General features: G+C 38.5%; 1 protein-coding gene and 1 long non-coding RNA gene across 2 annotated transcripts; one reads left to right on the top strand and one right to left on the bottom strand.

Moving 5' to 3' along the window:
- Nucleotides 1-1,971: 1,971 nt before the first annotated feature.
- LOC110756208 (uncharacterized) lies at nt 1,972-4,052 on the top strand. Its single transcript, XM_021957614.2, has 3 exons — nt 1,972-3,648; nt 3,764-3,862; nt 4,038-4,052. The coding sequence occupies exons 1-3, from the start codon at nt 1,972-1,974 to the stop codon at nt 4,050-4,052; spliced, it is 1,791 nt and encodes a 596-aa protein (XP_021813306.2).
- Nucleotides 4,053-8,244: 4,192 nt separating this feature from the next.
- Nucleotides 8,245-12,201, bottom strand: LOC110756213 (uncharacterized). Its single transcript, XR_002526637.2, has 3 exons — nt 11,981-12,201; nt 11,018-11,081; nt 8,245-8,380 (listed from the first exon to the last, which is right to left on the bottom strand). It is a non-coding gene; the product is annotated as an uncharacterized LOC110756213 (long non-coding RNA).
- Between the last annotated feature and the right edge of the window lie 275 nt (nt 12,202-12,476).

Below are 12,476 nucleotides of genomic sequence, written 5' to 3'. Positions count from 1 at the left end.
TCGTGGGTCCCACCACATAATCTAACTACCCAGTTGAAATAGTCCAGACGAAGGGCATTTCAGGGAATTTTTTTTTAAAAGGAAGTTAAATGTCTGCGTGGGCTCGCCTTCCAAGGATCTTGTTCCAATATCCAAGGCTTGGACAATGAAATTGAACAAAACAAAGGAAAAAATTTGTTGTTTTTGAGTTTTCAAGAGAGACTGAGACTGAGAGAGGGTTTCTTCGAAATCTTGAAAGAATCTTCATCTAGTGCAAAAATCAAACTGCAAACGGAGGTTTGGGAAAGAACTGAAGAATATGAGTTGGGCACTTCGTCCCAAAGGATATGGACAACCTTTCTACGGTACGTATGGGTTACTATGTTAAGATTCTTGGCATATGGTGTTTTTCGAGTGAAACTTGCCTATTGGAAACAAGGGTTTTTATAATGGATGTTGATTGTGAGTTTCAAGTTAGGTGTGTCTTTCTGTTACTGTGTCAATTTGATTGGCTTTTGTATGTGGTCATATAATGACAGTAATGCTTTCCTTTTGTGTATGTGTGTACTGGCATGAAAAGTTTGGCTTTTGTGTCTTTTTTTGTGGTGAAATGATTTCTGTCTTTTATATTTGGAAAATGATTTGTGTCTTTTTGTATGTGTAAACAGCCTTGAATGTATTTTTGTTAGGGACTAAAATTTATGTGTGCCTTTTGACATGTAGGGGATGAGGATGGATTTTCTATTGAAATGTACCACAATGGTGAACTAAAAGGTAACTATTATGTGAATGGGTCTGTTGATTGGTTTGATTATTGTGATAAGGATAGAATGTCAATGACTAAGATAGATGGCATGGTAAAGGAGTTAGGGTACTAAGGTATCATTAACTACTGGTACAATATTCCAGGTGGTCATTTTGATGGTGGCTTAGTTAAGCTGAGTTAGGATGCAGATGTTTTAGACATGCTAACATTTGTGCCAGACACTAGGTTGATAAATATATTCCTAGAACATGTGTTGGCATGCAGTCAAGAGCAGTTTTACAGTCAAGTGGCTTCAAACATATTTATAAATTTAGATGATGATTTTGGGACCAACACTGGGGTAGTGATTGAAGAACTTGATGACAATTATGGTGCCATTGTTGCAATGGGTGGGGGAGTATCCCAGGTGGGAAAGGTGAAAAAAACAAGTGTTGTAATAGAAGAGTTGAATGAAGAAGGGTTTAATGAACAAGCAAGTGGACAAGGCAAAGAGTTGAATCAAGAAGGGTTTAATGAACAAGCAGGTGGAGAAGGCAAAAAGTTGAATGAAGAAGGGTTGACTGATGAAGCTTCTACAAAAGGCAAAGAAAAGGCTACTGTCAATACCACTGTCAATAATTAGGGTTCTTCTGACAAAGGCAAAGGCAAACATAAAGTGACGGATGACATGTCACATAGGGTCAAGTCTGCTTTTGGTAAAAAAAAGATGCAAGGGATTGAGGAGGAAAAATAATGTTCAACAGAAAGACAAAGAAGCTGTGAAAGGAACTGTTGAGGGCATTAGGACCGAGTCCAAAAGCCATTCCAAGAAGTTGAGAAGTAGAAGAAGATATGCAAATGCTGCAAACTTTGAAGATTTTGATGATGATTCTGCTGATAGTGAGGACTCTGATTATGTGATTTCCAAGAACTTTAGTGAAGATGGAGATGAAGATGAAGATGATGCTTCTTTTGAAAAATGGGTGGATGACCAAACTGAATGGACAGGGGTGAAACAAACTGGGAATGAGGTTGCTCCTGATTGGCCTACAGATGTTGAATTGGATTCTGAAGATTTTGAGTGTAAGGATTATGCCAACTGTAATTTTGACCATGAAGGTGATAAGAATTGGCTAGAGTTCAATGCTGCAACTGACATGGCAGATCCAAAGTTTGAGATTGGCATGTTGTTTACTGATTGTAAGGTCTTTAGGGCAGCTGTCAGAGAACACGCCATCTTGTAGAAAATGGATGTTGTATTTATTAGGAGTAAGGCTTGGAAGCTGAAGGCAGTTTGTGGGGACCCAGATTGTGAGTGGATGATATATGCTTCAAAAATGCAACATGAGAACACATTGCAAGTGAAGACATATGTACGTGAGCACACATGTACACAGTTATGGGAGAACCCTACTGTCAAGTCAACTTGGATAAGCAAGAAATATGTTGAGACATTAAAGACCAATCCTCATTGGCCTGTCAGCTCATTCAAGGAGACTGTTGAGAAGGATTATAATACAGGGGTGTCAAAACAACAAGTGTATAGGGCAAAAGAGAAGGCACTAAAGTTGATTGAGGGAACTTTTAATGAACAATATTCAAGAATATGGGATTATTGTCAAGAATTAAGGAACACTAATCCAAGAACCACAGCAATGGTTAAGTGTGATTTCAAAGAAAAGTTGGGGAAACCACAGTTTCAAAGGTTGTATGTTTGTTTAGGAGCTGCTAAGGAAGGGTTCAAAGCTGGATGCATGCCCATTATAGGTTTAGATGGGTGCTTTTTGAAGAGTGTTTATGCAGGGCAACTTTTAACTGCAGTGGGTATAGACGGCAACAATGAAACCTGGGTGATTGCATACGCAGTTGTGGAATCAGAGTGCAAGGAATCTTGGATTTGGTTTCTAGAGCTATTGGTTAAGGATTGTGAGATTGTTAATCAATTTGTCTTCACCTTTATATCTGACAAACAAAAAGGATTATTGCCTGCTTTTGAGCAAGTGGTCCCTAATTGTGACCATAGGTTCTGTGCAAGACATCTTTTTAGCAACTATAGGATATTGTTCAAAGCAAAAGGCTTGAGAGACAAGTTTTGGGAAGCATCATATGCAACCAATATTCCCCACTTTACAAGGGCCATGGAAGAACTTAAAAAACTGTCTAATGATGCATATGAATGGCTCACCACTCCAAATAAACCTCCAAGGCATTGGTCAAAATCACACTTCAGCACTCATTTGAAGTGTGACATGGTGTTGAATAATCTGTGCGAGTCTTTCAATGGTACCATATTGGAATGTAGGGATAGACCTATTCTTACAATGTTGGAGTATATTAGATGTAAGCTGATGAAGAGAATACAGGGAAGAAGAGATAAAATGAAAAAATGGAACAACCCTATCTGCCCAAGAATTGTTAAGAAGGTGGAGGCAAATAAAGCCAAGGCAAGTGCTTGTGTGGCAATGTGGTCAGGTGGAGGTAAATTCCAAGTGTTAACTGGTGGCCATGCACAATATATTGTGGACTTGGAATTAAAGAGTTGTTCTTGTAGAGCATGGGATTTGCAGGGATGGCCTTGTGTTCATGATATTTCAGCCATAAATTATAAAGGGGGTCTTAATGTCATGGATTTTGTGGATGACTGCTATTTGACAACAACTTACTTGAAGACATATGATAATCTCATACTACCTATGAATGGGATGGATATGTGGGGTAAGACTGACTTTCCACCATGTCTTCCTCCTTCTTACTCTAAACAACCTGGAAGGCCAAGAAAATGTAGAAAGAAAGAAGAGGGAAAGCACAAGGGCAAAATCATATTCCCAACACACAGGACTCTCTCAAATGTGGGCAATGTGGTAAAAAGGGGCACAATAGGAGGACTTGGCATAGGAATCTTCCCCCAAAGGCCAAAACTGCAAGTAAGGGGAAGAGAAGTACTGAAAATATCTAGGTATAGCAACTCAATCTTGCTCAATTCTATCCCTTAATAATACTTACTTTTGTTGCATCTTGACAAATATTTTTATGTTGTAGACCACTATTGATCCATCCCAAGCATCCACTTCAACTGGTCCAAGCACCAAAAAGAAAATATCCAAGCTTCCAAGGCATGTGCAAAAAGGGAAACCTCTGGTAACTAACTTCTGTTTATGATGGTTCTTATCAATTTTCTTCAAATTCCAAATCCTCTCTTAACATCCTGAATAATTTGTGCAACCAAAACCAAGTAAGAAAGGACATGCCACTTCTCAACCTCCAGTGGCCTCAACTTCATGTCCTGGTTCATCAACTTGTGCATCAATTGCAGGATCAAATGTTGTAGATTGAAGCTAATTGAAAAAGGGAATCATTATAGTTTGGGGTTGTTAGACTAGCATTTTGTGATTAAAGGGTCCTAAACCCTAGGGTAAATTGGTCATGTATAACTTGGTCCTGTATAACTTAATGACTTGTGATTAAGGGTTGTTTTTGGTCAATTGGTCATGTGTAACTTAATGAATGACCTTTTTTTATGGATGTAATGGCATTCACATAAGCTTCAGCCACTGTGAATGCAAATACATCCACTGATTGCCCTTTTGGAATGGATTTCACAGGACAAGAAATATGTAATTGTGAATGTATTATCTGGCTATTTTGAGCCCATTTTGATTGGAAAATTTTCTAAGTTATTGTTTGCATAATTTGACTTCATTTAGCACATGTATTGTTTTAGGAATTGCTTGTTTTGGCAAAATTTTCAAACTTCTCTTTACATTGTTTTGGGCATTCACTTCATTTTCACTTCATTTACATGTAATTCACTGCAAATGTTGCCTTCACAATCCCATTAACAAACAAAAACTTACTAAATGCATTTCATGTGTGCCTTAACCCTTACATAGCAAGTAAACCCTTACAAAATCACATACAAAAGCACATAAACAACACAAATACCCCAATAACCAACAACCCAGAAACACTTCATAGCATGGTAGAAGCTAATTCGAAACTCTTCTTTTTGTTCACTCCAGATCCACGCATCCCTCCCAAAATGAAGCTTGCAAACAGTACCCACGAAGCCACCAACAACACCCAGACGACCTTTCTCTTTGTCTTGCCTTTGCCACTGATTTCTCCAACTTGTTCCGCAATTTTAGAAGCCCAGGAATCATTGCCTTTGACCGTTCACACATTTCCGAATCAAACCATGCCCAGAACTGGTAACCCTTAAAACCCTTATTATTCTCACGTACCTTTGTTCTATACATGGAAAATCGCCTCCCAGGATTCGAATTTGTCCAAGAGGTTCGAATTGTAGCAGCCTTGCCACACCAACACATCGGCGCCTCTTCATCCATTCTTGACATCCAATCGCTTCTAGATCTTCTTCGCTAGTTTCCTCTGGCCAGCTTCCTCTCGCCTTATGTTGAATATAAGGTGCAACGAAGCAGACAGTTAACTTCCTTTTTTACAAAACAAAATTTTTTTTTCCCGGAAATGCCCTTCGTTTGGACTATTTCGACTGGCTAGTTAGATTATGTGGTGGGACCCACGACTGCCATGTCATCATTTAACGTCTGACCTGATGGTCAATGTAACAGCAGGTGTAAATTGGTAAGTTTTGGAAATGTCAAGTACGAAATTGATGAAATTGAAACCTGGGGGCCCATTTCGATAATGACCCTAAACCTCCAGGGACTAAAATGACATTAGTCCTTAATAATAATACTAATTTGGATTGTAGCCATAGTTTGGCAACTTGTTGTCATTGTCTTCACTGTAGTTCGAATTATAGTTTTTGTAACCATATTGATTCATGATTCAAATCTTGCACTAGAAGTCCAACTAGGCGTGCCAAAAAATGCTTGCCCCAAAATCGCCCCAGCTTTGTCCAAAAAAAAAAAATCGCCCCAACCTTAGAAATAGGCAAGAGATTATATTGTGCGAGTGTGCTATAAATAGCCTAAAAGAAAGACGAATAATCGATAATATGCGCCTTGAATAACCTGACTATAAATAGCCTAATGGAAAGATGAATAATCAATTGCAACAATCTTGCTACAAAATGGAAAATAAACATAATATTAAGGAAATTAAATTGACGAAAATCAGTAAAACTGAATTCGGGCATAAAAGATTCTCTATTCAGTATTGTTGTAGCATCAAGCAATAATCACAACTTGAAAGTTACGTCAGTTGGAAATCATTCCAACATGTGGCATAGCAATAAAAATAAAAATTAGGGTAATGACATTTCACACCTTGGAAGTTTGGGGTTATTTTCAATATGGGCAACAAGGTTGGAATTTCATCAATTTACACCCTAACAATATTAAAAGTGACCAATTTACACCCTCCATTAAGTTGACCATCTCGTCAGACGTTAACTAATGACATGGATACGGTGGGACCCCCACCTCATGAATTGACTCACTAATCTCCTTTTAAAAAAATCTTAAAATCAATTATATAAATAAATAAAAAAGATTTTTTTTTTTTAATTTTTAAAAAACTACAAATCCACACCATAGTATGAAATATCGATAATATTGACAAAATATCAAGGATATTTCGATTTTTTCGAATCACGGATATTTCGGAACATATCCATGTACATATCGTATAAATATCGACAATATCAACGATAATATCAGAAAATATCGATGTCGATAATTTCGCTCACACTTTAGCAATATTTTGTCAAAATATCGAAAATATCGAAAATATCGATGTAAAAGAAAAAAAAAAAAAAAAGAGAAAAAAGGGAAGGAAAAAAAAACACAAAGAGGATTTGAACCCCTACCATTTTACTCCTCCAACATCTTAACCATCATATCACTTATGTTTTTATGATAATATGCTAAAATATTTATATTTATATGGGTGGCATGTTAACAATTACATGCAAAACTATTTTGGGGATTTATCATTTGATGACTACTCTTCACAATACACTTACTCTACACATAGAGATGATGAAGATAATGAAAAATTTGAACCTCATAGAAACTCTATGTGGTACTAAGTCACTCATGTATCTTACCATGCAATGTATAAAGTGTAAAATATTGTAGCAAATCATTATATATAAATGATTATGGTGTGTTTAATCTTTTTTCATTAATTACTACATATTTTCTACACTCACAATGTTTGCCAGCTCGCTGTATAATCAACTTAAATCAGTTAAATCCATCATGCAATGCATTTCCTTTTAATTTTTTTTTGGTGATAAACTAATAGATAATTGACTAAATAAACATTCTCCAAAGTTTTAATAAAAATTTCCGAGTTTTTCTTACAATTTCCGTGGTTTTTATTCAATTTTTATCGATATCGATAATATCCCGATATTTCCATCGAAATTTCCGTGTTTTTGGACTACCGATATTTCCGATATCATCGATATTTTAGACCTTGATCCACACCAACCATAGCCCCCAGCCTCTCTCTCTCTCTCTCTCTCTCTCTCTCTCTCTCTGGCAAAACCATCATCCTTTAGGTTGAAAGCTCTAACACAATCATCCTCTCTCTCTCTACCTAAAGGATGATGGTTTTGCCAGTTAGAGAGAGAGAGAGAGAGATCGGGTATGGTTGGTGCGGTTGGGTTTCGTAAGGCAGAGCCTCGAGAGTTGAGTGGCACATGGCATGTGTCGCATGGTGGTGTGGTGGTCAACGTGGGGGAGATTACATCGGTAACTCCATTCAAGATGGCTTTTCTCATACTTTTGTAGGTGGTTGTGTTGCTGTGAGATTAGACTGATGAATGATGGTGGTGCAGTCATTTCACCAAGAAAGAACTAGTTTTTTAGAGGCTATGGGTGACTTGATCATATTTTCAAAGAGGGAAAGAGAGATTGGGTATTTGATGTTAGGTGTAATGGTTGGTTGTTTTGGTTGTTCTATTTTCCTTTCTTCTCTGTTTGGATGATGAATTGGATGCATAGATGGATTGTTTTTTGAAGGTGAGATGGTTTGGCAATGCCACTGAACTGTGAGAGAGAGCATAGATACAATAAGAGCGGAAGTGGGGAATGTCGGGGTGGGGCCGCGTCTTGGGAATGGGACAAGGGCTGGGATGGTGCGATTGGGTATGAATTTTTTTTTTCAAATATTTTTTAATAGGTTGTTTAATTTTTATCTTTTTTTATCATTTAATATAATGGATTTTAAGATTTTTTTTTAAAGGAGGTATACTTAGTGTAAGTGGTCAGTCAATTCATGAGGTGGATCCCACAGTATTCACATCATCAGTTAATTTCTGACCATACTGACAGGACCCGATCCAAATTCCACTTTGAAATCTGAGCCGAATCCTGTGCGTGTCCGACACCTGGCAAGTGCCGGCCACAACTGACCTAATTGCCCTGCTAGTCAAGCTTCACTTAAAACTGGGGTTTGACTTTTGCCGAAAATTTCAGCAGAGTCTCCCCTGCGATTAGACCAATCCCAAGATTACACCTATCAAACATGCATATAAAAATATACACCAACTGCCAGCATACAAAAATTTACATACTAACAGTTAGACAAGTGTTCTAGGGCAATATCAGAGCTCTACACAGATTAGATTACAAGTAAAACTAATTAAACAAGACCCTACTTTGTCAAGGAAGGTGGCGGATGATGGACTCGGCCTGGTGGTGGCTCACTTTGCACGCTTACTGCCTGGGGGCGTAAAACATTAAAAAGAGTGAGTGGACCAAAAACAAGGTTTTAAAACATAGTATAAGAACATACTAACCCCACTGTAAAAACTGTTATAAAGACTAAATCATTTCTTATATAAATACTCGTACTGGAATTACTGCATTCATATCTATATATATATATATATATATATATATATATATATATATATATATATATAATCAATCACATACTTGATCAAACATTAAATCATTGAAAGCATTGAAATCAACTTTTAATCTACCACCAGGTGTACTGATCGGTTCATAATTGTATATTATTTCTTACCCTTCTAGCTTATGATTTGGTTATGTTTTTGAGTTAAACTTGTGCTTTTAATCCTTTTTGTGTTTATCTTTCAGTTAATTGAGCTTTAGGTAACAATGATGGCTTTGGAGAACATAATTCATGCAATTCAAGCATGTTAAGGCCTAATTTGGATGAATTGATGAAGAGCTTAAAGACAAATTCATTATGGCTACAGCCCCCTGCCAGTCCAGTTCCGTAGGTCATATTGCAAGCTTTGTTTCAGCAACCTACATAGCTCGGATGAGGCCACATTCTTCATGAAAGTTGCTCCAATTGGTGTGTACTATAACATATCCAAACTTCAGCCCCATTGGATAAATCTGGAGTCCGTTACCTAGCAAACACAGAACCATGCTCAGGATGGATCTTATCAGCGCGGAAAATGAGTTAGCAATTTGTTTCGGCCTTAACTTCTTCCTCCGACCTTGGATTGGCCCAAATAACATATGGCTGGAAAGAAGACATTCTGAACTTCAATTTAGAGTGCTTAAAGTCCTAATTTGATTAAGATAAGCCCAAGTTGTAAGCCCTTGAAGTTGCTGGTCATGCTGACCTCAGCATGTGCTGGTTGGATGCTTGGTCATGGTGAGCTAGGTATGAGCTATGATTTCTGGTTGGAAGCTTGGTCATGGTGACATGAAGATGAGCTAGGGCTGCTGGTGGGATTTAGTGGTGAAGTGCATCAACCAATTCAAGATTTTCTAATACAAGTGCATCACCCATTTCAGATTTTCTAATACAAGTGCATCAACCATTTCAGATTTTATAATTCAAGTGTTGTATGCATTAGTCTTATTGAATTCTGATTTTCACTTCCCCTAGGCCTATAAATAGGGAAGTTCTCTAAGCTTGTAACAACACCCCAAGGGGGGGAGCTCTCAAACACTTCTCTAGAGCTCCCTTCCCTTCTCTCCCTCAAATTCTCTTAGTTTCTCTTTCTAGTTTTCAATTGTTATAATGAGATCTTTGTGCTGAAATTCTCCTTAAGTTTTTCCAAGTTCTACTTAATTTTCATTGTTATGTAAATTCTTTTCTTTAGTTTCAAGTTTGATTAGTTTCCAAGTTTCAATTATGGTTTTTGTTCTTATTCATTATGCTTATAAGTTAATATGCTAGTTTGAATGATTGATCACCATTTAGGCTTGCATGCTAGCTATCTTGGTTTGAATTAAGAGTAGACACCATGCTTTAATTCGAATTGAACTATGAATAGGAAGAGTATGTATGGACATTCGACAACAGGGATTAGATACATACTTGGTTGTTTAAAATGTTCTTCTATGCTTAATGGGTTCCTAATGCTTAATTTTAGGTTAGACAACAAATGATCAAATTAGGGAATTAGGAACACAAGGTTATGACCACACACCATGGCTTAATCATACTTTAGCTAGAATCAATCCATTAATCTAATTGAACTTGGGAACTTATCTACTTGAGTTAGTTATTTTCTTTCTTTCTTGTTTTATTTATTTCCCTTCTTTTTCATTTCTGTTTTGTGTAGGGAAAATGAATTGAATCATTCAATCACCAATCCTCGTGGGATCGACCTCGCACTTACATACGCTATACTACCGAACGGCTCGTGCACTTGCGAGTATCACAAGTTGAGGATGCAGTTGAACCCATTTTGGTGCAGCTGTATCTACACAACATGTACCCATCTATAATTCCGTCAATTCCTTATAATCCGTCAATTCCATATAATCCGTCAATTCCATCCTTGTGCCACCGGAGTGACACGTCCTAGCAGACCTCGGGAAACACAAGGTCACCCAAGCCGCAATCCTAGCAGAATTCAAGGGACACTTGGTCGCCCTGATCCGCAATCCTAGCACCACACGGTTCGAGCGTCCCTGAGACTCGTGGGGCTGTGTCAAGCATACTGACCTACCCAAAGGCAACTAGATTTCCGTCGACATCAATAATACCGAAGGCAACATAATTTTATTCCGAAGGCAACTTTATTTCCGAGGCAACATTTATTCTATTGAAGGCAACCTTGGGTACCTATAGTGGCTTAAAAATAAATGTATATACATATCTATATAATTTTGAAAAAGATTAAAGTTTATAAAACTACTTATAAAACTATTCCTTAAATCCTGCTGGCATTTAATCTGATAATACCTCAGTTCTGACTTTCCAAATCCCTTTTTAAATGTTCCACTAGGCAGCACATAAATAAACAGAAATATTTAAATCTATCAAGTCATGCTAGGAAAGCTGTATTCAGTAAAACTTATTCAAGATCAAATAATGAAATTAAAATGCATAAAACGTTTATAAAACAAACAGTCCACTCACAGATACTCTGAGCTAGCTGGACCCTTTGAAGGTCTCTCATGCGGGTCACCTGGTGCCCGGGTGCCTGTATAACCATCATAATATTTTATTAAAAACTCTGCTCAGTAATATAATATTAAATTAAAAATCCTGACCCCCGGCTCTTAAAAGTGCGTGCATCACTTTAGGGTCATTCCTATGCCCAAATTAACTTTCCTCTCAAAGGGCATGACTTAGAAATATCTCGGGACTCAAAAGTGATAAAGTCCCCAAAAGTCAACTCGGGACCCCGTGGGGTCCACGACCTCAGAATTTCGATCCGATCATTACTCGAGGTTCCGATAAGTCTAGGACACATGTCCCGAGAGTTTGGTCTCGATCGAGCGGTCGGATTACTCACGATTGCACGATCGGATGGACGAACGATTTTCCGTAAACCTAGCCCTAGGGTTGGCTTTTCCAGAGCATCCGGGACTCCGATTTACGATCTGTTTAATCCTACACGATCCTTAAAATACCTAAATCAACATACTCCAGTTTGGCTATGATCCAACGGTCCGAACGTATTGAACCCGGAAATCGCACACTATGCGAGATCCGTTCGGGGTTCAAACGTTATCCGAATTGAGATCCGCGAAATCCTACGCGCTCGTGAGGACACGAGGATTATTTTAGGACCAAGAGTGGCTTCTGTTACCTGTCCCACGCGCCGCCCACGCGCCGGCAGCGCATGGGTGTACCTAACAATTTCCGGTGACCGGATTTTCTCCACAACGTCGGCCCAAACTCCTATGCTAGGTAATATACCCTATTTGGAACCACTTTTGTTCTTGGACTATGGCCAAAAAGTGGCCGGAAGTGGCTGAACTCGGCGACGCAAAACCGGCAGAAACTTAACTCGAAAATTAACCCCTCAAACCTCAAAATCTCTCCAATCCGACCCAACCATCAGCTAGAACGTGAAAATCAGTCGAAAAAACATACCTATTTCGTCCAATTTGGTGGCTGGAGGAGGAAGAACGAGCGGTGAGAAGTTTGAGCAAAAACCAGCCCGTTTTTTCTGCAGTTTTCCGGTGAAACTCGCGGCGGCTGACGGCTGGGCTGGGTTGCAGAGGTGGCGGCGATGCTTCCTTGGCCGGTCTGGTGGTTGCAGGTGATGAGTGGCTGGGTGTTAGTGGCAGTTTGGGGTGTTGGCTGGAGCAAAAGAAAAACAGGGGGGGGGGGGGGGGAGGAAGTTTCGCGAAGAAGAAGAAGAGGAAGTGAGGAGAGAGAGAGAATCAGATTTTTAAATCTGATTTTCGAAATTTGCAATTTTGCCCTTCTTATGTATTTTACTCGTAACTTCTTCGTTACAAGTCTGATTTGAGTCCACTACGTGTCTACGGACTCGTTTTGTTGCGCTCTATGCAACGGTATAATCGGATTTCCCAAATTCTTTCTCGGTCAAAAGGTCAATTTAAAACCAAATAAAATAATCTAA

Source organism: Prunus avium, chromosome 1 (genome assembly GCF_965620075.1).
Source record: "Prunus avium chromosome 1, drPruAviu1.hap1.1, whole genome shotgun sequence".
Lineage (NCBI taxonomy): Eukaryota > Viridiplantae > Streptophyta > Magnoliopsida > Rosales > Rosaceae > Prunus > Prunus avium.
Note: the sequence above shows the minus strand (reverse complement) of the source record. Positions and strands in the feature narration are given on the sequence as shown.